At 44.5% G+C, this 27548-nt stretch overlaps 2 protein-coding genes across 2 annotated transcripts in view; one reads left to right on the forward strand and one right to left on the reverse strand.

The window, feature by feature from the left end:
• Nucleotides 1–166: 166 nt before the first annotated feature.
• On the reverse strand, nucleotides 167–24565 carry ENO4 (enolase 4). Its single transcript, XM_036096308.2, has 14 exons — nucleotides 24344–24565; nucleotides 20463–20591; nucleotides 19500–19690; nucleotides 16678–16823; nucleotides 14617–14786; nucleotides 14391–14522; nucleotides 12738–12791; nucleotides 11453–11509; nucleotides 9207–9374; nucleotides 6933–7058; nucleotides 5427–5622; nucleotides 3714–3781; nucleotides 3069–3186; nucleotides 167–884 (listed from the first exon to the last, which is right to left on the reverse strand). Exons 1-14 carry the CDS (start codon nucleotides 24506–24508, stop codon nucleotides 730–732), a joined length of 1875 nt encoding a protein of 624 aa, XP_035952201.1. The 5' UTR covers nucleotides 24509–24565; the 3' UTR covers nucleotides 167–729.
• Nucleotides 24369–27548, forward strand: part of HSPA12A (heat shock protein family A (Hsp70) member 12A) — a 158843-nt gene continuing 155663 nt past the window's right edge. The window contains exon 1 of the mRNA XM_036096291.2: nucleotides 24369–24509. Coding sequence (XP_035952184.1) covers nucleotides 24507–24509 — 3 coding nt within the window. The 5' untranslated portion in view covers nucleotides 24369–24506. The remainder of the gene's footprint in view (nucleotides 24510–27548) is intronic.

A 27548-nucleotide genomic window follows, 5' to 3' on the forward strand; every position in this document is an offset into this window, starting at 1 on the left:
GGTACGTGTTTGAATAAATTTATTTCTGGTACTTTTCTTCTATAACCCTGATAGCGGCTCACGAGAGAAGCACTTCGTCAGCCTGTATGATAGATCATTTTTAGTCCCCTGTTAGATGCTGTTGCATAAATAATTGAGCAGTTAATTACCTGAAGAATATGTATCCATTTACTGATGGGTTTATTCATTTATACTTCTTTTTCCAAAAAGGATCTTAGGACACCCGTAAGCATGTAAGTAATATAATAAAGATGAAAATTTAGAAAGAGGAGGGAATCAGGGAAAAGGGAATCAAGGGTAAGGAAGTAAGAAGAAGCTGTTTGGCTGTTAAAAAAGCTGAAGTTCTCACACTTCTTCCTGCGTGAGGCTGGCCACAAAAATGCGCCTGTGCTCTCGGGCACCAGGACTCAGCGGCACCGAGCGTGCGCTCAGCAGCAGAGGTACTAGCCTTTTACTAGGTCGTGGCTCCCCAAGTGGACAGGGGAGCTGGTACACAAACGAAAGCCCCATGGAAATGGGATGTCTGGAAGACAGCTTACGGGTGTAATTTCGGGCAGAAATACCTCGCATCAATGTCACCAAACAGTGAAATCACAAGAATAAAAAGAGCACGCTGGTTAGGGATGTTTTAGAGCAAAGCCTCACGTGAGGACACACACGGGTTCTGTGGGTCTCATGCTAGCAGTGTGGCCGAAAGCCGGGGTGTCCACAGCCCCGTCCAGAAGACGCTCATGCTTTGGCCGATGACTCCATCACTTCTGTGGGGAAGACGGGCTCCAGGAGCTCGGGCGGCTCACCAGCCATGGTGGCCGCAGCCTCGGGTGCCTTGGTCCCCTTTTCAGCTTCGTCATTCAAGGGAAAAAATGTGTGTTCTTCATTGAAACCTATTCAACAACAACAACAATAAAGTTTAGTGTCAAATCCAGTGGTGCCGAGTTTGATGTTTTTTGTTCTGTGACGTAAAGGAGACTATCTTCAGAACTGCCCAGAGGTGTCCCCTCACCATTAGAAAAGGTCCCGGGACCATTTAGAACTGGGCCTGACTTTGCTCGGACATTAACTGTGCAATACACTTGTTTTGCTCGGTCTGCGTGGTGCCCTTCTGGAGCATTTGGTGTGCAGTGGACTTTGGGCAGAGGCTTAGCGGAAGAGGAGCAGAGGAAGAGGAGAGGCCCGTCCACTATGTGAGTACAAACCATCACCAACTAAGTACTCCCACGCGGACGACTGCAGACTCAGTTCCAGTCGGGTCCCTGTGGGCAGTGACAGTGCTCAGTTAATAGCTGAGCTTTTACAGGATTTCCTACTTCTCTCAGTGGGGAGATCTGTCTTTCCACTTCTTGGTCCCCTTCCCATTTATCGACCACTGTCAGTAGGGTGTATTGACCACAGGCCAATGACAGAGAAATTCTCATCACAGGCACAACCTCCGAGATCCCGTCGGTGTGGTTCGGGACCACTGCAATAAAGCAAGTCTTGAGAATTTTTTGGTTTTTAAATGTATATAAAAGTTAGGTTCACACTATGCTGTAGTCTGTGAAGTGTGCAGTAAATAGCATTATGTCTAAAACAATGTGCCTACCTTAAATAAAAATACTTCAGTGCTAAAAAATGCTAAACATCACCTGAGCTCTCAGCGAACCACTGATCATCATTTTTTGCAAGAATGACTAAAACAAGACACAGAGACATGAAGTGAGCAAATGCTGTTGGAAAAATGGTGCCCAGCGATTTGCTCGGCGCAGGGTTGTCACAAACCTTCATTCTGTAAAAAATGCAGTATCTGAGTAGTAAAGCAAAGTGCAATAAAATGAGGCATGCCTGTAATCTGTTAATCTAGTCCAGAATGCCCAAGGCTTGGCTCTGGCCCCGATGGAGGGGCTGGGCCTCCGGGTCACTATCCTTTCTGATGCCTGGAAGCGGCTGTTTCTCTTGTGGTGAAGTCTGGCTGGAAATGTGATGGGCCATTTAGGAACTTAAGGCTTTCACAAGTCAGGATGACATTAAAAAAAAAACAAACCACCAGGTAATACGTAGGAACAACGTGATTTTACCTATTTGAAAAAACAAGCCGTGTCACACACTGAACAACACAAACTAACTTTTGATTGCTCTTAAAGAATCTCTCAATTATATTTTTATTTTCTATGAAGCTTAGGGTGTGTTTCAAGGTCATGACATATGTTAAACATGACAAATTCCTAATTACAATTTCTATTGGCTTCTTTATTTTTTCAATGTATATCCTGAGGCCCAACATAGGACTACTTCCTTGCTGTCATATGCAAGAACTGGTTTGCCCTACAGTACAGGCCCTAATACGTTTATCATTTAATAGATTTCATGTATAGCATCCAAGAAAATTTCATACTTTGTCAATACTACTTAAACACTTTTTCCCAGCATAGTGATTTGTTTATTCTATCGTAAAATGCAAACTATTTTTAGAATTACAAAGACAATAACTTGGTCTCTTTAAATACCTCTGTGTGCTCTGCACCTGCTTTTGGCCATCACAGTCCTGTGAAGGGTAAAAATGCATCTCTGGGCTATTTTTCTCCAATTAGCCAGTATACAAGTTGCCTTCTAAGCATGCAAATTTGCAGAGGTTTGACTTCCTAAATGATTGGTTCGTTTCTCTCGAGACCACAGGCTTATTATGACGTTAAACTTAACATGCTGTCTGCTTAAGTACAAGGAGTTGTTTTCAAGAATCGTCAGGAAAACATCTGCCTTTAGCTTTTCAGGGGCTGTCAGAGAGACCTTAGCTATAATTTGGACCATAACAAAAGGTAGGCTTGGAGATTCCAATCAATTAATTCTATTGAAAAGCACCACGCAGCTTATTCATCAAGAAGAAGGGCGAGAGTTTGAAACATCCAGGTAAATAGATAATCCATTAAGAAAACAATGCACATTGTGGCAAATGCCTCCCTAGTTTTGTCAGCACTTAGTTATAGTCTTTGGATTCCCCTGCCCTCCTGCCGAGGGCCTCCTATTCCCCTTCTTCCAATCTTTGTTCTCTTATTCATGGCTAAGTGAAAACAAAACAAGAAAGCAGCACGTACCCAGTGTTCCATTCTGGACAAGTTCTTCCTCTATAGTAAAAAGGCGGTTGTACTTAGTCACCCGCTCGCCGCGAGAAAGACCTCCCAACTTGATAAACCGGACACCGAGTCCGATGGCCTTCAGGGAGTAGGAGTGGGGGGACAAAATTGATATTAAACAAGAACTCACGTTTTGCTAAAATACAGTTCTTTAGGGAGAAAGGGCACTGGCACTGTGCTGTTTCGGTTTTTCTCTTACAAGTTTGTATTTTATCTTTATGTAGGTAAGGTGGCCTGCTTGCAGACCGAGAGTGGCAAAAGGTAAACAGCATGACTACATATCAGATGCTTTACTAGTCATGGGAGCATGCTGATTTTATCTAAGAACGTTGTGGCCTTTCTCGCTTCATTTTAGGCGGTAAGATTGCAAGTGCACACCCCAGCCATTTAAGTGGGCTCATCATTTTCCCAGGACTTCAATTTTTCTTCTTTTTAAAAGTTCAAAGATTAGCTCTTTGCAAAAGGTAGCTGTCTGGGAGGAAGCAAGTCTATTTCATAAAAGGTTACATGACTTGCTCCGCCAAAGACTGCATTTCTCTGAAATACCAATTCGCGATAAAAGCAGTGTTTTGGCAATTCTGCAATTGACCAGCTTTCAGTACTTACCAAATCGACCAGGCTGTCATCAGACGACTCTCCTTCTGCACTTCCAAAGATGGCGATGCGCTTCTTACCTGTGAGCAGAGGAATTCTTTTCAGGTTTAGATGGCATAGAAACAATGAGCATAAGGGCATATGTATGTATATATATATACGCACACACAGACATATATGTATGTGTATATATGTGTGTGTATACATATATGTGCATATAAATACAAATATATGTGTATATATGTGTAAATGTGTATACACACACACACATGAGCCTCTGGAACCAAAATTTAAAATTTGCCAAGATTTATAACGTTCCTGTGAAGAGTCAATGATTTGACCACCAGAGAATTCTGACCTAAACATTTGTATTTTTACTACCCTGGTTTTATCTGTTTATCTCTTTCCAGTAGCTCAGATGCTAAATACTACATGAATGCCAAATTTCATCAAATTTAAGATACCATAAATTGTAAGACCTTTAGGACCACTAAAGGGGGAAAATGCTCAGATGAGGTGGACCTGTTTCTAAGACCACAGCTGTAAGACATGACTCCATCTTGTCCATGTTCACTGTAGAAAAGTGTGCACCTTTGAGAAGTGCAAGGGCGTCATTTGGAGAGCTGATATGCCTTATTGGATTTCGCAATTCATCGTGGAGAATTATATTCAAAGGAATCTGTCGTTCTGAATGTTAACTGATTAGAAAAGCAGTGTTGATGGTCCTTAATCCCAATTTGAGGAGCTCAGAACCCCCTGAAGTTTGCCAAGTCTACAAAGAATGCAAGCCAAGGTTCTTTCTCCGGAGACGGTGTTTGGTGTTTCTGAGGCAGGAGCTATAGTAGCAGTCCCAGGGGGATGACAGCATGCCTGCTGAGTGCTGGCCCCTGGAGGAAAGGCCAGGGCTGGGGCCTCCCATCGATCACCTACAGGACCGCCCTCCCTGGGCCCTAACCTGGGCCGTCTGCAGGACAAGGGACACAGGCACGCTCCATGCCATTGTCTGGCACCAGCCCAGGCCCCTGGCCGCCAGCCTGGCTCTGAGCCCTGCTCCAGGTCTTAGACAAGCCTTCTGCCTAGTTCCTGAGACCTACTCATGTTTCAGGCACTGAAAAAGACTCCTGTGAACTCATGGGACTTTATGGTCCAGTGGGGGGACACCAGACATTAAATATTCGTACACGTAACTGTGGCCAGTACTACAAGGAGAAAGTACAGGGAGCTATGAGGGAGGTTCAGAGCAAGCAGGTAGGGGTGGGGGAAGCCAGGAAAGTCATATATATCTGAAAAGGTTTCCTTTAAGGAAAGACGTGAAGGATCAGGAGTAGTTAGCTGAGTAAATGATACAGGGCAAAGCACGTTCACAGACCTCACACTGGCAAAGAGTTTGAAACTTGTGAGGAATTTGTACAACCTCAGGGTGGGCGAGTGGGATCAGTGTCCTGTGGTGTGAAGCTGATAGGGCACTGTCCTCAGCCACACCTGCAGGACGGCTCCCCGGGGGGGGCCTCCTGGGCTGGGACTGCGGTGGGACCCCCGGGAAGTCGATCGGTGAGCTAGCTGCAAGGGGTCTCCCAGCAGTAGAGCTCTCACAAACAGCTGGACGTCTGCTTTTCTTCCAAGATTCACACCATGCTTTTTATTAACTGACAAACTGCATCTTTTTGGCTCCGTGTAACCAAGCTACGTTCCTTCTGAGTCTTGTAGACCTATACTTCTACTCACTGTCAAGAAGATGGGTTATCTCCACCAAGTCAGACATCGTGGTTTGGTTGGTATGTCTGATGATCAGCCCACTGGATTTGGGGGTGCCGATGTCGCCACCCTCTAGAAGTTTCGAAATGCTTTTGGATGCAGCTTCTGCAATGATGTAACACCTGGAACCAAGAGCATGACAGATGCTGTCCCACTGTTCGGAGTCCTGGGTAAATATTGAAGAGCCGATCGTTACAATGGATTAAGCATGATCACAAAACAACAGGAACCCTACAGCTCCTCCTCAGAGTTAAACACCTTTCTGAGATCCACAAAACAGTTTTCTGTTGTTTCTGCGGCTGAATGATGCCTGAACCACGGCCACACAAATTAACTAGCTTCATTCAACAGAAACTTCAAATGATTAAATTTGAGCTTAAAGATCTGATGGATAAAATGTTTAACACACAGTAAATGCTCCACATCGATTCTGAAGTCCTTTGAACCCAAGCTATTCCTACCCACTGAATCATCCATAACACCACTAACGACTGGCTGGCCAGAAGATTCTACTGTTCTTTCCGGTGAACAGAAAACAGAAGGAGATGAGCCTGTGAGGGCTCTAGGCTCTCCTCCTCAGCACTCTCGTTTTTACTGGGGAGACCATCACATGAAATGAAAGACTTCGTGTTTTTTAACTGATGATCTACAAAGTCTCCCACGCCACTGTACCAGATTCCGACCTATCCCACCAGAACAGCCCAAACACAGGCCATCTTGCCAAAGGAAAAGCAGCCGAGGCCAGAGCCCGGGGACAAGGCCCGGAAGACAGGGGCCAACAGGATAAAGAGCTGGGTTGCGGCTCGGCGGGCGTGGGGCTGTGGCGCAAGTGGTGACAGGACCGGTGGCTGAGCGAGGCGCTGGGACCCCGAGCGCGACGCAGCTCTGTTCTCGGGCCCCACCTTCAAATCCGGGCCTGATCTCCGAGAGGGCGGGTCTGTTCAGTGTATCTAATGGTTCTCTCCACGCCATACCGTCAAGAACTTAAGTTTTGGAGTCTCCGAGCATCAGGGAGAGCACGCGAACAGTCCGCGTGGGATGCCGTAGCTTGAGTAGATGGAAGAACCTCGCCATCTGAAACCTTTTTAAAAATCTGGCTTTGCGACTTCCCTGCGTGTGTGGTAAGTGGATGGAGGTTGGGCACACGGGGCCCAGCCGAGGTCAAGTTTCCGGTCGTGTTAGCACGGGCGTGGGACGGGCCCACTGGCAGGTGGCTGGCCGGCCGTCCCCGGGCTGCTTGTGAAAACACGGGACCCCCCTCCCCCGAGTGCCCGGGAAGAGCTTGTTCGTTCTGCACACAGGCATACTCCCAGGCCGTTGTGCTTGGGCTCTGCGCTTGCTTGGTGCGTGCCCCCCTCACCTGTGCTGAAGGAAAGCCCCTCCGCCCCAGCCCAGATGGCAGTGTTTCCGGCGACCAAGCCAAAAGAATGAGATTTTGCTCTGTGCTGTTATAAAATTCAAGGTGACTCCCATTACCTCCTTCCTGAAAGGATCGATTAAGGCGATAATTGAAGGGAATCTGTTGATCAGATCCACGTACAGGTCAACCATCTCCGCTGCGTTTTTGTGTGTTCCCAGCATCACTTCATACTTTCCTCTATTCTGGCAAGTGGAAGGACAATAACAAAATAAAGATAAATGAGGAATTCCTCGAAGGCGAAAGGCGGGATTCCCATTCGCGTTTATTCATTGCCTACGGAAGATTGTAAACGTTCTTTTCGGGCCGTATTCCCATGAGACATCTGTGTACTTTTGTTTAAATATCTGTTAAATATTAGCCTGGGGAAATCAAGTCACCATTCCTCTTCCTGCCCCATGGAGCTCCTCCCACGGACTTCAGATGAAGCCTTCTCCGCACAAGACCAGGTACACAGTAGCAGGGGACTAATTTCTTACTTAGGCTTGTGATGGGCCATGCTGGGGTCCTCGGGCGATGACATGAATTTATAAAGCAGGACAGCAGTGCCTAGCTTCCCACTCACCAGAACCCACCACCTTTCCACTCTCAGTAAACAAACAGCTGGTCTCCTGCACCGCGAATATCCTAAAATTTGAAAGCAGGGTGAGGCTTTGGAGATACGAACATCCACTCTGAAATGCCCGGTGACCCATGTGAAGGCATCTCCTTCTCAGGTTGTGTGCATGCTCTACCAGTACCCATATGGTCCCGAAGGAGTTCTAGGTCAACTCCATTCATTTGAAGTCTGGAAAGCACCCCCCCGTCATCAAGAATGGAAGTAAACGGGGCTAAAGGATCGAGTGTCGTCTGTCTGCAAAACCTAGCACGGATTTCCAAGTCTGTGTTCAGGGATGCCCCTGGGTTATTCAGGTACCGGGAAGGAGGCAGGAGGGAGCAGAATGACTGGTTTGCTAATGCCTTCCTGCTATGGCTACTGATGGAATGGATCCCATTGGAATTGAGCAGGTTCCAAAGAAATCCATACTTGAAAGGATTTTATACTTTTCTCAGATTAAAAAGCAGCCAGAACTTTTAGTTTCTTTACTGCAAAACCTTGAAAATCCTATCTTGTCAGTAAAGAAATGCTAATGACGTTGAATTAACATTGTAAGAATTATCTGATATCAAGCTAATGCATTTCACTGAATATAAGCAAAAAATACCCATTCCAGCCCAGCACTAGCAGTCAGTATATTCATAGCTCTTGGTATACGTTGCTGATGAAAACATGCAATTATTTTTCGTAATAGTATGTCTAGGAACCAATCATTATGTGGAGCATAGGAAATTACATTAAACATGCCTTCATGCGTGTAGTATCTTTAGAAAAGTTAAAAGGGCTTAGAAGTCAGCTGAAACTTAGGGTTCTTATATGCTGTTCAAGTTTTCCTTTGAAGTTAAAAGAATTGCAAATTAAAGTGGACTTGTCTTTGGCCAAGTCCCCTGAATTTGACCTTGATTACCAAGTCACCACAAATGTATGTCAACACGCTGGGCATTGTATACAACCCAGGCTCTGCATTTGTGTATTCGAAAAAGGGAAGTATGTGTAGAAGACGGACAACTTTTAACAGTTTTGCGAATATGCCAGCTTCCCAGGTTGAAAGGTTAACTGCCGCTCTGTTATCCTAAGGAAGTGAGGACTGCAGCTTTTAAAAAATGAACCCGTTTTCCATTCTTTTTTAAATAATTGCCCCCACGTGGTGTCGTCTCCGGGTGAAGTTTCATCGCTAAAGCTCTGTCCTCCTAACCCAGGCTGTGGATAACACTGTGGATGGGCTTAACTGGATAAAAATATATTCTCCATAAATGTCAACAACTTGGAAATATTTTTATATTTAAAAAGTGAGTCACAGCAGAAACTCAGAACCACTTACTTGGCCAGAAGGCTTACCAAGTTACAGTTACAACGGATCCATTTTCCATGCTCGACAAGTTCAGCATCTACCGACCAAATGAGTGAACTCAGCAGAACATACCAGTTTGTTATTTTCAGTAGCTCTCACAATTGCAATGTAAGCAACCCATTTTAGCAATTTTTGTTACAGAATTTCTGTGTGTAATTATTTTGACATTTTCTGTTAATTTTTAAAATTTACATGGTTACGTTATTTTCTGGTCATTAGCTAACCTGGCTTTCTCGACTCCATTTATATGTGGAACCCTCACACGATATTAATAAAAGCAATAAGATCTGTTTGGAAAATATTCAGATACATGCTTCTTTTGAGTTCTAATTTAAAAATAATGGGACCCAACAAAAAAGTAAGTGTCCTGGAGCAGAAACTTACATAATCCATGAGCTCCTGTGCAGCACAGTTGATGGCTAGGTGCAGGTCTGTGCCCATGTCCAGCCCCAGGCTCGCACAGATGCCTTGTATTAGGATCAGCGGCTGCTCTATGGTGTCGGAATTAATGGTCAAACAGCCAAGATGGGACACCTTGCCAATGATGGGCTGCTATAAGACCGAAAGCAAATGATGCGTATAAATATAGAGCAGTAAAGGTCCTGGAGCTTCCTGGCTATAAACTAGGCACTGCTGACAACCAGACACAGCGCTCTGAACATGGGGTCCTCTGAGTCTGCCCTACCCTTATGTCCGGGTGTCCCTCGTCTCTGCGTGACCTTCAGGCATATGATTGCCCAAAGTGTCTTGAGTAATTTTCCTGCCTCCAGCTTTCAGGCCTGACCTGGGCACGCTCTTTTCTCTCTGGTGTGCCTGTATAATGTCTTGATCAGCTGTGTCACTGTACACGGGCTGGCCTGGGCCGCAACCCCGAAGTGGGCGAAACTCCAGGCGGTCCTTGTAGATGTCTGTCTGGCCTGTCCTTACCTCTGTCCTCCTCCATCCACTTCCAAACCTGCTCTTTCCTGTGTTCTATTTTCCTTTTGAAGAATATAAGCGTGAACAGGGAACCCTCCTTCAGGAGAGGTTTTATTTGAATAAGGGTAGAAGATCTCTGCTAAAACAATGCAGCACTGCGGATGGATTTCTGCGGAAGAAGGTTTGGCACCCAGAGCAGCCCAGGGAAAGGCAGCCATGTGTTTCTGGTGCAAGGTCAGCCCTGACGTGCCCTCCTCATAAGTTGCCACTATGAATTATAACACATTTGAAGCACTATCAGTGATTCTGAAGGGTGTGTGTGCGCATGCACGCCAAGCTTGAGGGCAAACATGAACCTAGATAGAAATATCCCATTTCTCTGCTGATCGCACTAGTTAATTATAAGAACCACCTGACATTCTTAATGTCAGGGACAGGAACCCTTTATTTGGCAAAGGAATAGGTGGGGAAATTGCCGTGTATCAATTGAGTTTTGTGAGAGTCTTCTAAGCTCTAAAAGCATCACTTATTTAGAGCTTATTAAATGCCAGTTACTGTTCTAAATGCTTTCCATAAATACATTTACTCCTTACATCAACCCCCTGAAGCAGGTACTATTATTATCCCATTTTACAGAGCGGTAAGTAACTTGGAACAGATTTTAATCCAGGAAGTTTAGCTCCAGAGTTCATGCCTCTTAACTGGTAGTGGCTGCCTCCCTAGAATCTACCATTTAACCTGTTTCTAACAGAAAAAAAAAAGTAGGAAAGCTGATCATGGGAAGGGCTGATCCTGGTCTGAGTTTCTCAGAACACAAAGGACAACCTGCTGGAATGAGGCGGACGTCGCTGACACTTGGTTACTTGGTCATCGTGCCCTGGCTCTCTTGAGGGGTCTAACTTCAGAGTGTTGTGCTCATCCCAACAGATACAACCGTCAGGTACTTAACTTTCTGGTGTATTTGTTCACACATTTCTCTCTCCCAGTGTTGAGGAGGAGTTTAACTTTTCATCTGTACTAGCCCCACTGCCACGTGCATTGTCTCCAGGATTCTTACTGGTTATTCCAACCATATTGTTGAAAGTTCAGGCATCTAAGTGGTGTATCTGCCTGAGCACCCACAGTCACCAAAGCTGTTGTCTGATCAGGTAGAGATGGTTTCCTAAGGCTCTTGAAGCCACCCTGGCCAATTTGGACAATAGCTGTTTGTCTGAGGCTACTGACAAAATCTGAGCTCCGGGAATGGTTCATCTGAAATGGTGCTTGGGTGCCTTTTCAGGACCCGAAGAAAGAAATGGCTATCGCTTTGTGCCTTTTGTTTCTCTCTTACTTGGTAGGGGTAAGATTAAAATCAAAAACTTTCTATATGCCTTTCAGCTGGTTAGCAGAGATTCACCTTCCCCAACACTTCACCTATCAAGTTTCAACTATAATCTATTATATTGGACTCATAAATGCTTCTGCACACCCTCTGAGCTGTCCGACGGAGAGACAACTGCTGGCCCGGCAGCCTCTGGCCAGAGAGGTGGGGCAGAATGACATCCCAGCTCTGGGGTCATCGGGTTTAGTGCTCCTGGAGGAGCATGACTGTGTAGTTTCCGAGTGCATTAGCCCTGCTCCTGGAGCACCGTGACTGGGGTTGGAACAGGGACAGGGAGTATATAAATGAATTGTGTCATACTGAAGTGTGGGCAAGAAATACATAAACTTACTTGACCTCTTTTGCTTCCATTATGCCCTTTTTTGGTCTCTGTTTTTGGAGGAGGGGGCTGCGGGACAGAAAAGAGAGAGAAAAATCACTTGCCATTTTCAGACATGCCTGTAACAGCGAGCAGAGCTTCAGGTCCTAGGGCCTGCCCACTGCTCTGGGGCCTGACCAGTCACACTGTGAATCACACAAACCACACACACCCCCCAGCCCCCCGCCCCAACACGTAGGGACCATGCCAGCCCCTCCCGATTTTGAAAAACTCCAAACTGTTTCTCATACTCAGGTACGTGTTCCCTTTAGTTCATCCTTATATTCTGCCTCCATTCATATAAATGCATTTCTACTCATATAAATAAAGTATTATTCACTCCTATGACATTCCCTCCTTGCCCTCAGGGAGCAACATCACTGTGGGATCTGCCTTTAGACTGTTTTGAATATTGTTTTAAATATTGTTAAGGTACAAACACTTTCTCCGCAGGGTGGATTTGACTTTTGGAAACAACCAAAGGTCATTAAATCTGATGAATCTGGTATGTGTAATGTCATTTGAGATGAAAAGCAAAGATACTTTCCAAAGATGATTGCTCATTTTCAATACCCACAACATGGGGTGTTGACAGCTTTCTGGAGCAAGGATTCAGCCTTTAAAGGATGCATTTTAATACTCAGCATTTCCTGGCTCTGTAAACTGGGGCATGTTTGTCAAGAATCAGCAGGGCTCACACTTGAGTACATGCAAATACAGTTCTGCTTTTTTGCACTGTGGAGTCAGCTGAACTTTCTATCCCCTGGTAAAAATACCACGCTCGGGAAGCAAATCAATGTGCAGGGCAGGAGACATATAGTGGTGAACAAGACAAACACGGGCACAACCAGGGACTCATACTGTCACTGTCCTGCCGCTGTGGCTTCCCCCCTCGAGGGCTGCCTGGCCAAAGGCTCCCGTTTGCCCAACCGGGATTCTAAGTAGACACCAGAGCCCGTGCCTTAACTATTACACTAAACTGCCTCGCACATCCTAGGGACCAAATCCTTTCTTTGCAAATCCTAAGGGATGATCTTAGCATAGAGCCAGCTGATGAGATTGTTAAGTGCCATTAGAAACTGGATCCATGGCCAATGAAGGAACGTATATGCTTGGCTCGTATGAAAAACCTAAGGCAAATGAATACATTTTACATATCAGTAACAACAATATTGAGTTAATTTCATAATGAAGTATAATTTGTATCCTAGAAGATGTCAGTATCAGCAATTAGATACCATAGATTCTCTTTACATACCATTTCAATTGTTTTGTTAATTTGTTTCTGAACTTCCAGAAGCATCTCCACACCCTGTAAGTAAAATAACCGTGATCTAGCAAAATAACCGTGATGTTCCACAACTGTAGTCTAGAAACTTTAAATATAAAAACTTACAGCACACACTGGCTATTTCTAACTGAATATTTGTAGGGTCCCTGATAAGGTATCCTGGTTAGTAGATTAGATGTGGTCTACAAAATCAGAAGATTAAATGTTAATCTTCAGCCCTCAATTTTTATTTGGTTGGATATGAATGAGGCTCTTCTCAGTATCCTTTCTTCATTGTTCAGGACTGACTGGTTCAGTTGGTTGGATCAAGTCAGCTTCATTGTCTTTCATAGCCTCTTGACCAACCCTTTTGCAATACATGTCATAGGTCACCAAGGGATCCTGCATGACAGTGTTTGAATCAGTATAAAGCTGCTGTCACTTAAAAAAATAGAAAAGTATATTCTGATGATTGTGGGATCTGCATATGGAGACAAATAAAGGATGGCATGCCAAGTACTCTGGTACCCGAATAGCACAACAGAACGTAACTGCAGGAAAGATCCCGGTGCTAGGGTCTGAACACAATCTGACAGATGGTGAGCCAGCTCTGAAGTCCTACTGTCCCACGATCGGTGCATCGTGAGGTAATGGTTATTCTCTTTAAAAAAGAATTCTTTATCATGAAGAAATTATCTTGAGATTTAAGAAAAAAATGATTCTCACTAGCTTAGGTTAAAAATATCACTCAATGTACTACCAGAGGGGATGGAACTTCCTGTACTTTTTTCTGAAAACATCCACTACAGAACATGAACGTAAGTTCTTCCTAACGCCTAATTGGTAGAATATTTCATGAAGATTTAAAGAGGGCATATGGGCTCATTCAGGCCAGTGAAGAACAATATAGACACTAGCACACCACTAAGTATAAAGAGGCAACTTAGGATTCCTTCATTCTAGAAGCATGCACTGAACCTCTCTTTCGTGCCAGGCAGTCTGGTCGGCCCTGGAGCTCTTCCTGAACAGAACTGGCTTTTAGGAAAGAGCCAGCTTCCTCTTGCTGCCACCACAGTGCCTTGGCCAGTAAATAAAGATGCCTCGACTCCCCCAGATAACAGCTTTCCAGCACTATCCAGCCTGCCAAGTTACTCACCCAGGGCTCCTTGGTGAACCACTGGCACGAGTCAGTGCCGAGGGGAACCAGAGATCGAAGGTGGCTTAAATGTGCCCCTTGTATTTGAGGTTTTGCTTTTTTCCTGCTTCTCTGATTTCCTAAAATATTTTTTTTCATTTTATATTTAATTCTCCCTCCCTTGGTGTCATAAGCCTTGGGGACCTACACTAAAGACTCCTCGATGATGGAATATTATTATTATTTTTTTTTTTTTAAGAAAAAGTAGTGTGAGGGGCACCTGGGTGGCTCAGTCGGTTGGGTGTCCGACTCTTGTTTTCGGCTCAGGTCATGATCTCAGGGTCCTGGGATCGGGCCCCATGTTGGGCTCCATGCTCAGCCAGGAGTCTGCTTGAGATTCTCTCTCTCCCTCTTCCCCTCCCCCTGCTCATGCTCTCTAAATAAATAAATAAATAAAATCTTAAAAAAAAGAAAAAGAAAAAGTAGTGTGAGATAATAGAAGGTACTTGTTTAGCTGTTAATCCAGGATGGGGTATACAAATCACTTCTTTCATTAAATTCAGCTTCCCAGGTGATGACTTCCCACAGCTGACCAGAGACACCATGGGCAAAGGCAGAGTTAGCTCTGTGGGCTGTTCCTGGGAGAGGGAAAAGCACGGAGAAACAAGAAACACAGTTCACTGGCGTTGAGATACTCACGGGTCCTTGTAATGGAATACAATGGACACTGACCTGACGGTGCTTCAGTAATGCGATGTTTAAGTAGAGGGGGTTATTGTCCAGGATGGCACTGGTTTTGGCCACAGCGAGTGACACGGCCCCTATGGCCATGCTGCCATTCAGTACAGGTTCAACGGATTCTGGAGGCACAATGGGTTTCTCTGTAAAAGTATCATTCCTCCCTGGAGGGAAAAACAGGGATAAAAGATTCCTTTCGAGGACGTTTGACTATGATAAAACTATATTTTTTAATGCTTTGCTTACAGATGTGAAGGCCCAGAGTAAAGAAAGGGGGGAAACTGAGGCTGGGGAGAACATGTTCTCCACCTCAACCCCCCAAGAAGTTTCTGTGTGACTTCACTTACGACTCCCGAATGTTCAGATCATCCGTAGCCATGGATTTTGCCACTCCAAGAAATTTTCAGACATTCAAGATTAACTCCTTCGACAATCATAAAAGGGCAAGTACTGTTATCCCACATTCACACAGAAGTAAACTAGGGCTTAGAGGGGTCAAGAGACTTGCCCGATATCCAACAGAAAGTGAATGAAGAAGATCTGGAGAGTCTTTGAATTCCAAGTCCTTTGTTTTCTACACCCACCATAGCTCCTGTGTATCCAGCTTTCTGTTGAACACGCCTCTTCATGCGTGGGTATCTAACTAGTAAGCTTGCTGGCCAGCCCCAAACAGATGCCTCGTTGTATTAGAAATGGCTTCCAGATCCGGCCACCCACCCTCGGCCTCCCCCACCTTTCCCACTCATTGGTTCCCAGCCACCCAGCCTGCTCAGGTGCTACACCACCCATTGTAGATGGCTAGTGCCCCTCCCCAGCTGCTGGCCTGCGTCAGGCAGGTAAGCCAAGTGGAATAAGGCACGGAACCCCATCACACGTAGTAAAGGTTTAGCAAATTCCTGTCCCCTCCTCCTTCGTCCCTTCCCTTACGCTCCGAGTTCTGCCAGGCAGCAGCAACCGCCAAACGAACACCCTCCGCGCATCTCTAGCTGTGATTCAGCAGCGGCCATCCCCCCGTTCATAGAGCTGGGTCTTACGTGATTCTTTTGCCTTGGGAGACTCTCCTTCCCTCCCTGGGCCTCAGCATCTGAATCTAGGAAATAAGAAACCATGTCTCCATGGTCTCTTTGATCCCCTTCCTGGTTCTGGTGCCTTCTTATTCAAGGGAACCCACATTTATTGGGTGTTTACTTTATGCTTTGGCATCATGCTAGGCCCTGGTGGTGCTAAATTGAATGAGACATGATTCATGCCCTCAAGAAGCCTGTTGGAAAGACAGAACTCTATTTACAATACTAGCAGCAGCTCCAGAATTAACATACTAGAGGGGCTGAAGTTCACAATATGCTGGAAAGCATGGAACAAAGGGCCATGATAACTTTGATTATTTGCTTTAAAATAGCAAAATCTTCCAATGAAAACTTTTTTTTAAAAGATTTTATTTATTTGAGAGAGAGAAAGTGAGTGTGAGAGAGAGAGAGAGAGCACGAGCAGGGGCGAGGGGCAGAGGGAGAAGCAGGGAGCTGATGCAGAGCTCCAATCCCAGGACCCCGAGATCCTGACCTGAGCCGAAGGCAGATGCTTAACAGACTGAGCCACCCGGGCGCCCCAAGAAAACTTTTATTAATATGTTATTAATAGGACTGAGAAAATGTTGGTTATTCATACCAAAGGATATCGCTAATCTTTATAATATGGAGTGGCTTTTGATGAGCTAATGAATATTTTGGGGGGCAGTTAAAGGTCCCCCATGCCACTTTCCGTTTCCCTGTCCCCAGCATTGCCACGGTTCAGTGCACTTTGCTTGGTAAGTGCTCACCTCTGGGTAAGAAATAGTTTTTCCTTACAAACAAAAGGGAGGGTGGGTTGGAGTAAACCCCTGCCTGCCCAACATGGCAGCGTCAAGCAAGGAAGTGGACGGTACCCGGGGGGGGCGGGGGGGTGGGGGGAGCCTAACCTAGGTGTGCAGCAAAAAGACTCTAACTGGAAAGATAGTCTGAGCTTCAGCCTTTCTTCCTCACACGCTAGTTATCAAAGGTTCTGCAAGGAGCTACTGACCTTGCCTTTGTCCCCTTTTTTTGGCTGCGGGAGGAGGAGGTGGTGGTGGCGGTAGAGACGAAGGGATGAGCACCGCTGGGTCTTCCAGGCCCCTTTCCAGGTCTCTCCTCTCTTTGTCTTCTCGTACTTTATTTTCAAAGAATGTCCTTCATGGCAAGAAAATATGGCTTTACAGTGAATATCACTCATAATTTTGGTCAGTTTCAGTGCTGACTTCTATTCAATATGTTTCAACAATTAACTCTGCTTTTTTAGCTACTTAAAAACAAATCAGCTTCACTTTCCAGGGCCCCAAAATAATGATGCTGTTACAAAACTGTGTTCAAGAGCTGAAATTAATTTTGGCCTGGAAATAAAGGTTTAAAGATTTTAAGTGCTTGTTTTTTTTTTTTTTATTTGAGCTTATTTGTTTATATATTTAAAGTAAACTTTGAATATATAATTTGATTAAGGGCTACTGGATTTTCTTTTTGAATAAATGACCATCAAAAGAAAAATGAGCCAAGAATAGACAGTGAAATATATAGTATAATGGGCAAGAATTCATTTTCTTTTTTTCTTTTTTTGGTGGGAAGGAAGCCTTAAAATGAATAGTTAAAAAAAAAACAACAACAAAACAAAACAAAAAAAAACCTCTGAGAAGTCCCAAAAGGGACACACAAAAATAAACTCAAAATGGATGAAAGACCTAAATGTGAGACAGGAATCCATCCAAATCCTAGGGAAGAACACAGGCAGCAACCTTTTTGACCTTGGCTGCAGAAACTTCTTGCTAGACACATCGCCAAAGGCAAGGGAAACAAAGGCAAAAATGAACTATTGGGACTTCATCAAGATAAAAAGCTTTTGCACAGCAAAAGAAACAGTCAACAAAACTAAAAGGCAACCTGGAATGGGAGAAGATATTTGCAAATGACTTATCAGATAAAGGACTAGTATCCACAATCTATAAAGAACTTATCAAACTCAACACCCAAAGAACAAATGATCTAGTAGAAATGGGCAGAAGACAGGAACAGACATTTCTCCCAAGAAGACATACAAATGGCCAACAAACACATGAAAAAGTGCTCAACATCACTCGGCATCAGGGAAATACCAATCAAAACCACAATGAGGTACCACCTCACACCAGTCAGAATGGCTAAAATGAACAACTCAGGAAACAACAGATCTTGGCAAGGATACAGAGAAAGGGGAACCCTCCTACACTGTTGGTGGGAATGCAAACTGGTGCAGCCACTCTGCAAAACAATACGGACGTTCCTCAAAAAGTTAAAAATAGAACTATCCTACGACCCAGCAATCGCACAACTAGGTATTTATCCAAAGGATATAAACATAGTGATTTGAAGGGATACCTGCACCCTGATGTTTATAGCAGCAATGTCCACAATAGCCAAAATATGGAAAGAGCCCAGTTGTCCATCGACAGATGAGTGGATGAAGAAGATGTAGTTTATATATACAATGTAATACTACTCAGCCATCAAAAAGAATGAAATCCTGCCATTTGCTACAACATGGATAGAACTAGGAGAGGGTATTATGTTAAGTGAAATAAGTGAGTCAGAGAAAGACAAATACCATATGATTTCACTCATGTGGAATTTAAGAAACAAAACAGAGGAACATAGAGGAAGGGAAGGAAAAATAAAATAAGATGAAAATAGAGAGGGAGGCAAACCATAAGAGACTCTTAACTCTAGAAAAAAACTTAGGGTTGCCAGAGGGGAGGTGGATGGGGGGATGTGGTAACTGGGTGATGGGCATTAAGGAGGGCACGTGATGTGATGAGCACTGGGTGTTATATGCAACTGATGAATCACTAAATTCTATCCCTGAAACTAATAATACAGTATATGTTAGCTAAATTGAATTTAAAGAAAAAATTTAAAAAATAATTAAAGGATGTAATCCAGCAAGTCAAGAAAGAGGAAGATATGGGATTGAGGAAGTAGGAGGACAATAAAGCATCTCTGTAGTAGGCTAGAGAGGAACCAGTCCAGATGGGAGGTTTGAGGAAGAAAAATTCCAGGAGAAAAGGAATGTAATAAAATAGAAGGTCTGGAAAAACTACGTTGGGAAATAAAATTAGGAATATGATCACAGCAGATGAGAAGACAAAAAAAACCCCAGAAAACCAAAAACAATTTGAAAAAATGTTTTTATAAAGGTTATGATCCAACTCTGAAGCAAACGAAAATGTGATGTTCTGTGTAATTAAGCAAGTGGTGGAGCTTAGAGAAAGACAGAATCCAGTTGACTTTTGCTTGGCCAAGAGGCTTGTGGCATTGGACTTGCACAAAAGGAACAGTAATGTTAACCCTTCCTTGGCTGGGCACTGAACAATCCTGATGCAGCCCTAGCAACCACTTCCTTGGTTTTCACGTGTTAAAGTCAACCTGTGGGCAAAGCATGGAAAACCAGTTTGTGGTTGGAGGACTGACCATGAGCATCACCCATTTGGACTCCGTGAAAGAGTATGAAGCCCTCAAAGGTGGCATATGAGGGGGGAGGGGGGGGACAGAAAGGACACCATCTGGATTCTTCACTTAATGCTTTTCCTGAGAAACTATTGAAACTTTTACTGAATCCTACGCATGGAAAAGAGGCGGAGAGGCCTGACGTCGCCTCACACAGGAACATTTTAAAAACAAGGTTTTCAGAAGAGTGCATTTCGCTGCTTTCGCATAGGCTTCTTACTCAACTTCCTGACCGTACCTTCTAGATATGACAGGCCTGTTTTATTGGTGGGTGAAATAAAAAGAAAAGAGCTACTATTTGTACTGGACACTTTCATTGGCAAGCGCAAGATCTACCTGAGCACCCGGTCCACCTCAGCCTGGTTGGAGGGCGCCAGGCCCCGCAGCTCCTCGGTGATGGTTTCGTTGACCCACTGCACAGCCGTGCTGACTGCATTGGACCTTTCCGCTTGCTCCGCGTCCGCCAGCTCGGGCGCAGTGTTCTCGTGGACTTCAAAGTGCGTTGAGATCACCACCGAACATATGTTCTGAAAATAATATAAACGTGTTCTGCATTTTCCCCTCCCTCTTACAGAAAGGAAGAAATTGAATGTATCCAGCTTTTAAGGCGCATATTTTATCACCAATTTCAAAGGGAAAATGAGAATATATAATTTTCTTTGAGATATTTTTATAACTGTTGAAACTGTATGGAACCTAACTTCAGGGAACATTTAAAATTATCACCTTGTTAAAATACACTTATAAAAATCTTACATTGAACTTCATTTTTATCACTACCTCTCCAATAAATAGCTAAAAGGATACAGACTTAATCATAATTATTTGCCTCCCAGAGACGGTAGCAAAATTATTTCTAACAAATATGTAGCAATTAAAGTGAATTATTACAATTATGAAAATGAATTTTTCTTTGTGTAGATCAGCCCACATATCTATAAATCTATATAAGTCTATATATAAACATATGAATCTATAAACACACCTATAGATTTATAGAACTCATCACATTAATGATGTCCGAGTTTTAAAATTATTTTTGCCCCATTTCTCCATCTTGGATCATCTTCAGGCTAGCATGTCATGTCTGTACCAATATTGCACTTAAACATAATAAAGCAATATGCTTGCTTGTATGGTTCATGCTTTATGTACATGACTACCTACAACTTGTATGTATGTGTATATTTCACAAATGCTGAATTTCAAAACATTAATTTTCTACAATTTAGACAATAAATGCTAATAAATGCAATGGAACCAGGACACAATAAAGAACACGTTTAAGCTTCTTCGTACCTTGGGAAAATTTTGAATGGTGCAGAATATTTCCACTTGTAGGGTTGGAAGCCCCAGTCCATCCAATACTTTTTTCCCCACTACTTTGCATATGGTGGGAGGCTTTGCAAGTTTAGAAAAGCAGTTTGCCTTCAACACACACAAAAAACAAAAATTACAATACCATGACTAATTTATCTTTAAAAGGTCATTCACATTTACTCTAGTTTCTACTAAACCTCTCCCTGAGTGTCCTCCTCATGTGGGAAGGGGGGCTGCTTTAGGCTAGCAACTGCCCTCACATGCTGAGATTTGGATTAACCTGATGTGGGGTCTCCAGGATATGGAACAATCTGTTCTCTTTTGAACTCTCAGCAGAAACTCACATACATTTCTTTCTTTTTATTATTATAAAATGTGAATTTATTTATAAGCCAAATGAAACATTTGAACGGAGTTTTAAAAAAGGAAAACAAGTCTTTTATTCTTATAGATTTATTTAAAAAGCAGTTTTAAATGACATAAATCCACAATATAATTTTAGAAATCAAATAAACTTCTCCATTTTACAGAATAGTATCTAACAAAATATAAAACTGTAAAGCATCTAAAACATATATTTATAGTTTTTTTTAAAGAATAGATCATTGTATTGGCCACTGTTTTAAGTGTATTACCCACATTATTTATGCCTTATAACGACCCTATGGGATCAGTAGTATTTTTAAAATCTCCACTCTACAAATGAGGAAACTGAGTATAGAGAGATGAAATATTTTGCCCAAGATTGCAAAATAACTGGCTGAGCTGGGATTCACCTCTAGGCAGGCTGACTCCAGAATCCATGTCAACTGCTATCAATTGATGGCAGAAAGGGAGAAGGACATGAAGTCTACCTTCAAATTCATAGCATTTTAGGAAGAAAAATAAGCATGAGGAATGTGGTTATACTCCCTGTTTTTACAAGTCAGGAATATGAGGCCCACACTAACTTTGGCTATTCCAGAAGCAGATAATCTTCCATCTGCCATGTTGTCTTCCATTTCTGTTTTGATGATGGTGCCTCAGAGTGAAATTTGTAGCACATATGAATTTAAGGGAGGAGAAACAAACAAACAAAAATAACTCAGGATTGGAGTCTTAGCCATATTAATTTACTTTGAAACAAAGACCTTTGATTTAATTAGATGATTCCAGCTACCCAGTGGAGGAGCATAGTTGTTTGAAAATTATTACTTAGTTTCTCTGAAGAGACTCCTATATGGAAGCAAACTGTCCATCAATCATGGCACACTTGGGAATGTTTTCACATACATTTCTTAGAGACCCCATGTCACTTTTTAGCAGGCCCTAACCCATTCTGCTGTCCAAGATATGGAAGTCAGCTGGTCTCTAAACGCTGTGATGCGAACTTTGGGAACCTTCTGGGGGCCCATTTTTATTCCTTCCCGCGAGGCATCTGATATTTTAATGGTGAAGGCTTCTGCAGAGGCCGTACTTCACTCACCAGCAGTTCACGCCCAGAACGTGTTCAAAGAGGGTTGTTGGAACATTGGTAATAGCAGTTTCATTGATGTGGGAAAGCAGAAGCCATTTGGAAGTGATCCAAGAAAGAGAGGGAAGAGAATGAAGCTGAAGCAGAAAGCCCACTCAAAAAGCCTGGGTAAAAAGATTCAAGATGGCGTTTCTACACAGAGGAGCAGGAACTGGGAGAGTAGGAGGAGGAGGAAGGGAAGGTGAAGGCACATCCTCCTTGACCTCTTTATCGCCAGATTGTATTGGGCTCTTTATCTGCATTCATTACAGACCAGGTCTCTCAAAAGCCAATGACCTCAACCTACATAATAGGTCATCTACTACTCATCAGCTCGCAGGCGGTGCCCTAGCACAGCTAAAGCAAAAGTCAATTTTCAAGCCATCCATATATATATATAAAGATTTATATATACTCAGTTCCTCTAGTATGTAACAGAAGCAGAGAAGAAATGGCATTTGAGCTGAACATTGGAGAATATGTAGTATTTCACTGGGCAGACAAGGGGGAGAAATCAAGGGCAGATACAAAGGAATATGATAAGCCAAGGGGAGGGAAGGGAGGAACTTCAGGCTTTAGGGAATAGTAAGGAGCCACAGGAGGTTTCTGAGCAAAAGAATGATGGTCAGATTCAGAATCCTGCTCCGGCAGCACGATTCAGGTTGGGCTCGATAGAGGGAGAAACTAAATGAAAATACTGATGGCCAAAACCCAGACAGTGATAAAATGAAAAGGACATTGTGTTTTTGCTAGTCCAGTTCCTGAACATCCTTCAAAGTCCAAGCCAAAACTTTCTCAGACGTTACAGCCTACAGGGATCTTCCCTACCCCTGAATTCCTTTGATAGGCATACAGTGATCTGTCCCTCAGTCTAGCACAATCATATATCACCTTATCTATTACTCCAGTTATTTAATGTAACAGTGGTTTTTGTCCCTTACCAAGCTCCCAGAGAGCTGTACAAACCAAAGTTCTGGCTGCCTAGTAGACTGGGAAGAACATTACATTGAGGGACCCGAGTCCACGTTTCTAGTCTTAACTTTTGCACTAGGTAGCTGTGAGACAAGGTCTTGGTGTCTTTGTGAAATGAAGAAGTTAGACTAGTTAACTTAAAAGAATTCATCTAGTAACAGACAGTGGAAAGAGAATGGAATTCAGAGTTGCATTCATTCATTTGTACCACAAGTAAGTGCTTGAGTGTCCACTATGTACCATGCAATCTCCTTGGTACTAGGGACACAGACCTGGTTCGATTTGTCACTGTCATTCACTGTGTCCCTTGGGAAAATCATCTAAATTCACTGGGCCACAGTTTCCTTATTTGTAAAACGGAAATCATCATTTTTACCTCCCGGTGTCCTAAAGATTAAGTGAAATAACATAAATCACATAGCACTGGGAGCTCAGCACATCCCTCCCCACCCCGCCCCAACATACAACTTTCACTTCTAGGCCATGACTAAGGAAAATAAACATTCATGTAACATTCTCCATATCAACTGCCTCAACAAGGCATGGTTTTGAACCTTGTAAACACACTGTGCTTCTTTTACTGCATTTACATACTCTGATGTCCCAACCACACTGCCTTCCAGAAGGAAGGTGTTGGCTAGTACTTAACGGATCTGTAAATGAGAACACGCTTGTTTGTTTCAACTGCTCATTGCTTAAGGCTAAGGTATGTGCCCGATCTTGTGCGGAGCACAGGGGCTAGGCAGGTGGTAGGAAAAGGCCCCTGCTCTCCATGAAGCTCGCAAGCCTGGGGAGGGTCTCATCACGTGCAGGAAATGTTCAGGCGAAACGGGCAAGACTGATGTGAATTTGGAGTTTGGGTAGCAGCTGGTCAGGTGGGGACAGGCATCCAGGATGAGAAGGGTGCACACTGCAAGGAGAGCATAGGCTTGAAAGTGAGACTTGGAAGCAAAGAGAGCGGGCTGGGCATGAGGCCTAGGGTAGGCTGAGGCCAAGCTGAGGCAAATGCCAGGGCACTCATCCGTGGTCAAACGGAGGCCGCTGCAGGTTGGTAAGCTGAGCTACGCGGTATTAAGGTGTTTAAAAAGAACTGGCAACCAGGCGGACCGGCTCAGAGGTAGCGAGGAAGCCTGCCCGGCCCCGAATGCGCCTAGACCCCGCTTTCCTCTAGCAGCTGCCTGTCCACCACTCTCTCTCTGTCTCTCTCGAGATTCCTCCCGCCCAGGTTTCCGCACCGCTTCCCCCTTCGCGGTCGCCTCCCCGCAAGACCATGGATCCCGAGCCCGCGGCGGCGGGGCGCGTGCGCGACTCTATGGCGCAGGCGCATGGCGTTGCCGCAGCGTGGGGCGGGGGGAGAGGGGCTGGAGGGAAGAGGGTGTTTGTCCCAGGTCCCTACCAGGTGCCCGTAGACGTCGGCAGGCTGGAGGTAGAAGGTGGAGTTGAGCAGCTCTTCCAGCCTGCGCGGGACGTCGTTCTCCCGGTAGTACTCCATCGCCTGCTGCTTCAGCCTCTGCAGCTCCCTAGTGGTCCCACAGCTACGGCCGCCGCCGCCTTCTCCCATGGTAGGAGATTTAAGGCTACAGCTGGGGTTAGCCTGGGGGCCTGCGAGCGTCCTGCCCGTCGCTAGGCAACGGAACGAGATTCCCGACCCCCCCCCCCCCCCCAGATCTCGCGAGGCTTCCAGCCCGGGTTCTTGCAGCGGCCGGAGGTGCGCATGGCTCCGCCGCTCTCCTCCCTCCTCTCCTTGAGGAAATGGGTCGGGGGCTTGGGCTCCTTTAGTCCCGACGCTTTTGCTCTGCCGGTGTCATTTTCGACCACTTTCCCCGACAATAGAATTCACGCTCTCAGGAAATGCTTTCTGCCGAAGCGTGGGAGCGTTAGCCCCGGCCTCCAGCGGGGGACCGGAACCTCTGGTGGCGCTTCGTGGTCCCCACGGCCCCGGGCCATCTCGCCTCCCCTTCCCCTCCAACCCCCTCGTTGCTCGCGGTCGGTGAGCTCCTCCGGGTGGCGAGGGTGTCCCATGCTGGCCCACTCCTGGGGACCGATATACCCTCACTGGGCCGTGGAGGTACCAGGAATTCATTCATTCGCCCGTATTTAGCCACCTGCCCTGGGCCTAGCAGTGTGCTGTCTGGGCACACACTCTGGTGTGCAGGAGAGAACCGGCTACGCGACCCCCCGCCCCCACCCCGGGAGATCAGTGGGAGGGAAAACCAGTGTGGCCGGAAAAATTCGGGGTGAACCCCGCGAATGGTTATGGCTTGGACAGGCCCAGGGGTGGGGAATGATACCGGCAAGACTTGAGAAGGAAAATAGGGAATGTAAGACTTCATTGGGTCATATCCCTTCTCTTGTACCTTCAGAGGCTGCCTCAGTCCTACCCTTTTAAATCCAGCTGTCTACTTGGCTTCAATACACCTGCTAGGTGTCATGTGCAATTATAGAGCTTCTTGTGCCCTTTGCTCTAGATACTTCTGCAGGAATGGGCCGAGATGGACAGGGCGTTCTTGTTCTACTCTTGCCTGTTTGTGTTCCTGACTTAAGCAGATCACTTAAAACATCTGTGCTGTATTTTGCTCATCTAGAAAGCAATCCAATCTATTCTGCCTGCTTCACAAGTCACTTAGGATAAAATGAGAAAGTGAATGAGAAAACACTTTAAAACAGGATGGTTATTTTCAGTAGATGCATGTAGATGTATAACAATATGTGATTCAATAAATACTCTTATAGGAACCCAGACATGTACCCTTTTCTGAACTCCCTCAGTGTTGTCTCTGAATCTCTAATGGAACATCTCATTTTCTGGGGTGTGACAGATCCTCATGGGCCTGCCTTACCCTCCTTGCTAGCTGGAAATCCCTCCACGGTAGGAACCCAGGCTGAGTCACCTTCACATACCTGTCCAGGCCGGGCCTGCAGAGACAGGCATGTGCTCTGCTGACTAGTTGAAGGAACCTTCATACAAAATAAGCCAGGGCTATTGTTGCCATGGTGCCCATTCCACGTGTGCGCCTTTCCTCCTGTCCCGGTGGATGGAAGGCACCCCCTTCTCTGGGACGCCCATTCTTCAATGCTGGGCTGGGTCCCACAGCTGCAGAGAAGCCGTGCTCCGCACCAGCTCTCCTCACTCAGCCCTTCCTTTCTTCAGAACTCCTTCCCCGCTTGCAGCCTGGGCCACAAAGCTCAGCCCTCAGGGATGTCTTGACTCATTTGACACTTTAATGGAAGGTTAGAAGTATCCTGGGCTGGGACCACCACATTTTGGAGTCTCCCATCTATAACCCACTGGCCTCTAAGTTCCTTGAGGACAGAGACTTGGTCGCTCTTGTTTACCATTGTGTCCCCAGTATATTACCTTACAGAATCATTACTCAATAAATATATGTTGAATGAATGAATGGATTTTACACATAATGAATGCTTAATAAATACTTAACTTGAAATGATTTGGAGTTGAATGAATAATGAATACACCAGGCTGGCTGGAGCAAAGGATTTGTTTTCAGGAATAATGAGACATCAGGATGGAAAAGTAGGATGGGCAAGATGGAAGTGGTGTTTTAGGAAGTTAGCTGGCAGCAGTGGTTAAGCTTGGTGGGTGTTTAGTGGTATAGAAAGCAGGAGACACAGGTAGAAAATCATGTTGATGTAAGGGCCTGAACCACTGCTAGCAATGGCAAGAGATGGGTGACAAATATTTAATAGGAAGAAGGATGGAAATCCTTGTGAGTGATTGGATGTGGGGTTGGGGGACCAAAGATGATGCCATTGAGGATGGCTTGTAGAGTTCTTTTACAGTTGATAGAAATGGGATAGATGAGTGAGTGATGTGGTTTTGATGGAAGGAACATGATGCATTTGGTTTTAGATGTGTGGAACTTGTGGAGCACTGGTATCTCAGAGAAAAGGGAGGACTGATGATACAGCGATACCCATCCACATGGAACTTAAAGTTGAAATAAGAATAGATGAATCCTCTGGAGGGAAAAGGTGAAAAAAAAATCCTCTTGAAGCAAGGACCTAAATGTTGAAGAAGGAATATATTTAGGACATAGGAGGAGGGTAAGGTGCTATAATAGGCAGTAAGCAAAAAGGGCTTTGGGAAGAAAGAAAACAGTCCAAATCCTGATGTCTAAGGCAGAGAGTTCTGTGCTAGATGTGTGTGTACATATGCTTAGAATAAAATCGGAAAGAATATATGTTAGCATATTAATTGTGTTGTCCTTGGGTAATGAGATCATTGGGAATTTTAATTTTCTTTTTATATATTAGTATCTGATTTTCCTAAAATGAATTGCTGCTTGTATAACTTTGGACAATTACATTAAAATATTTGAAGGAAGAATATTACATCACATTAAAGAGTGAAATTAAAGGAGAATTAAAGACTGAAAAGAGATCATTAGGAACACAGTTGTTCCCTTATAGAATCATCCCATCTTCTTAAAAATAAAGCTGTATGTAGGCTAAATAAATAGCTAAAACCACCATCCCTGTTTACTTCTGTCATTCGCTCAATCAACAAATAGTTATTGAATGTTTACCATCTGCCAGATGCTGTTCTGGGCACTGGGAAAACAGCAGTGAATAAAATAGGT

This window comes from Halichoerus grypus, chromosome 7 (genome assembly GCF_964656455.1).
Source record: "Halichoerus grypus chromosome 7, mHalGry1.hap1.1, whole genome shotgun sequence".
In the NCBI taxonomy this organism is placed as follows: domain Eukaryota; kingdom Metazoa; phylum Chordata; class Mammalia; order Carnivora; family Phocidae; genus Halichoerus; species Halichoerus grypus.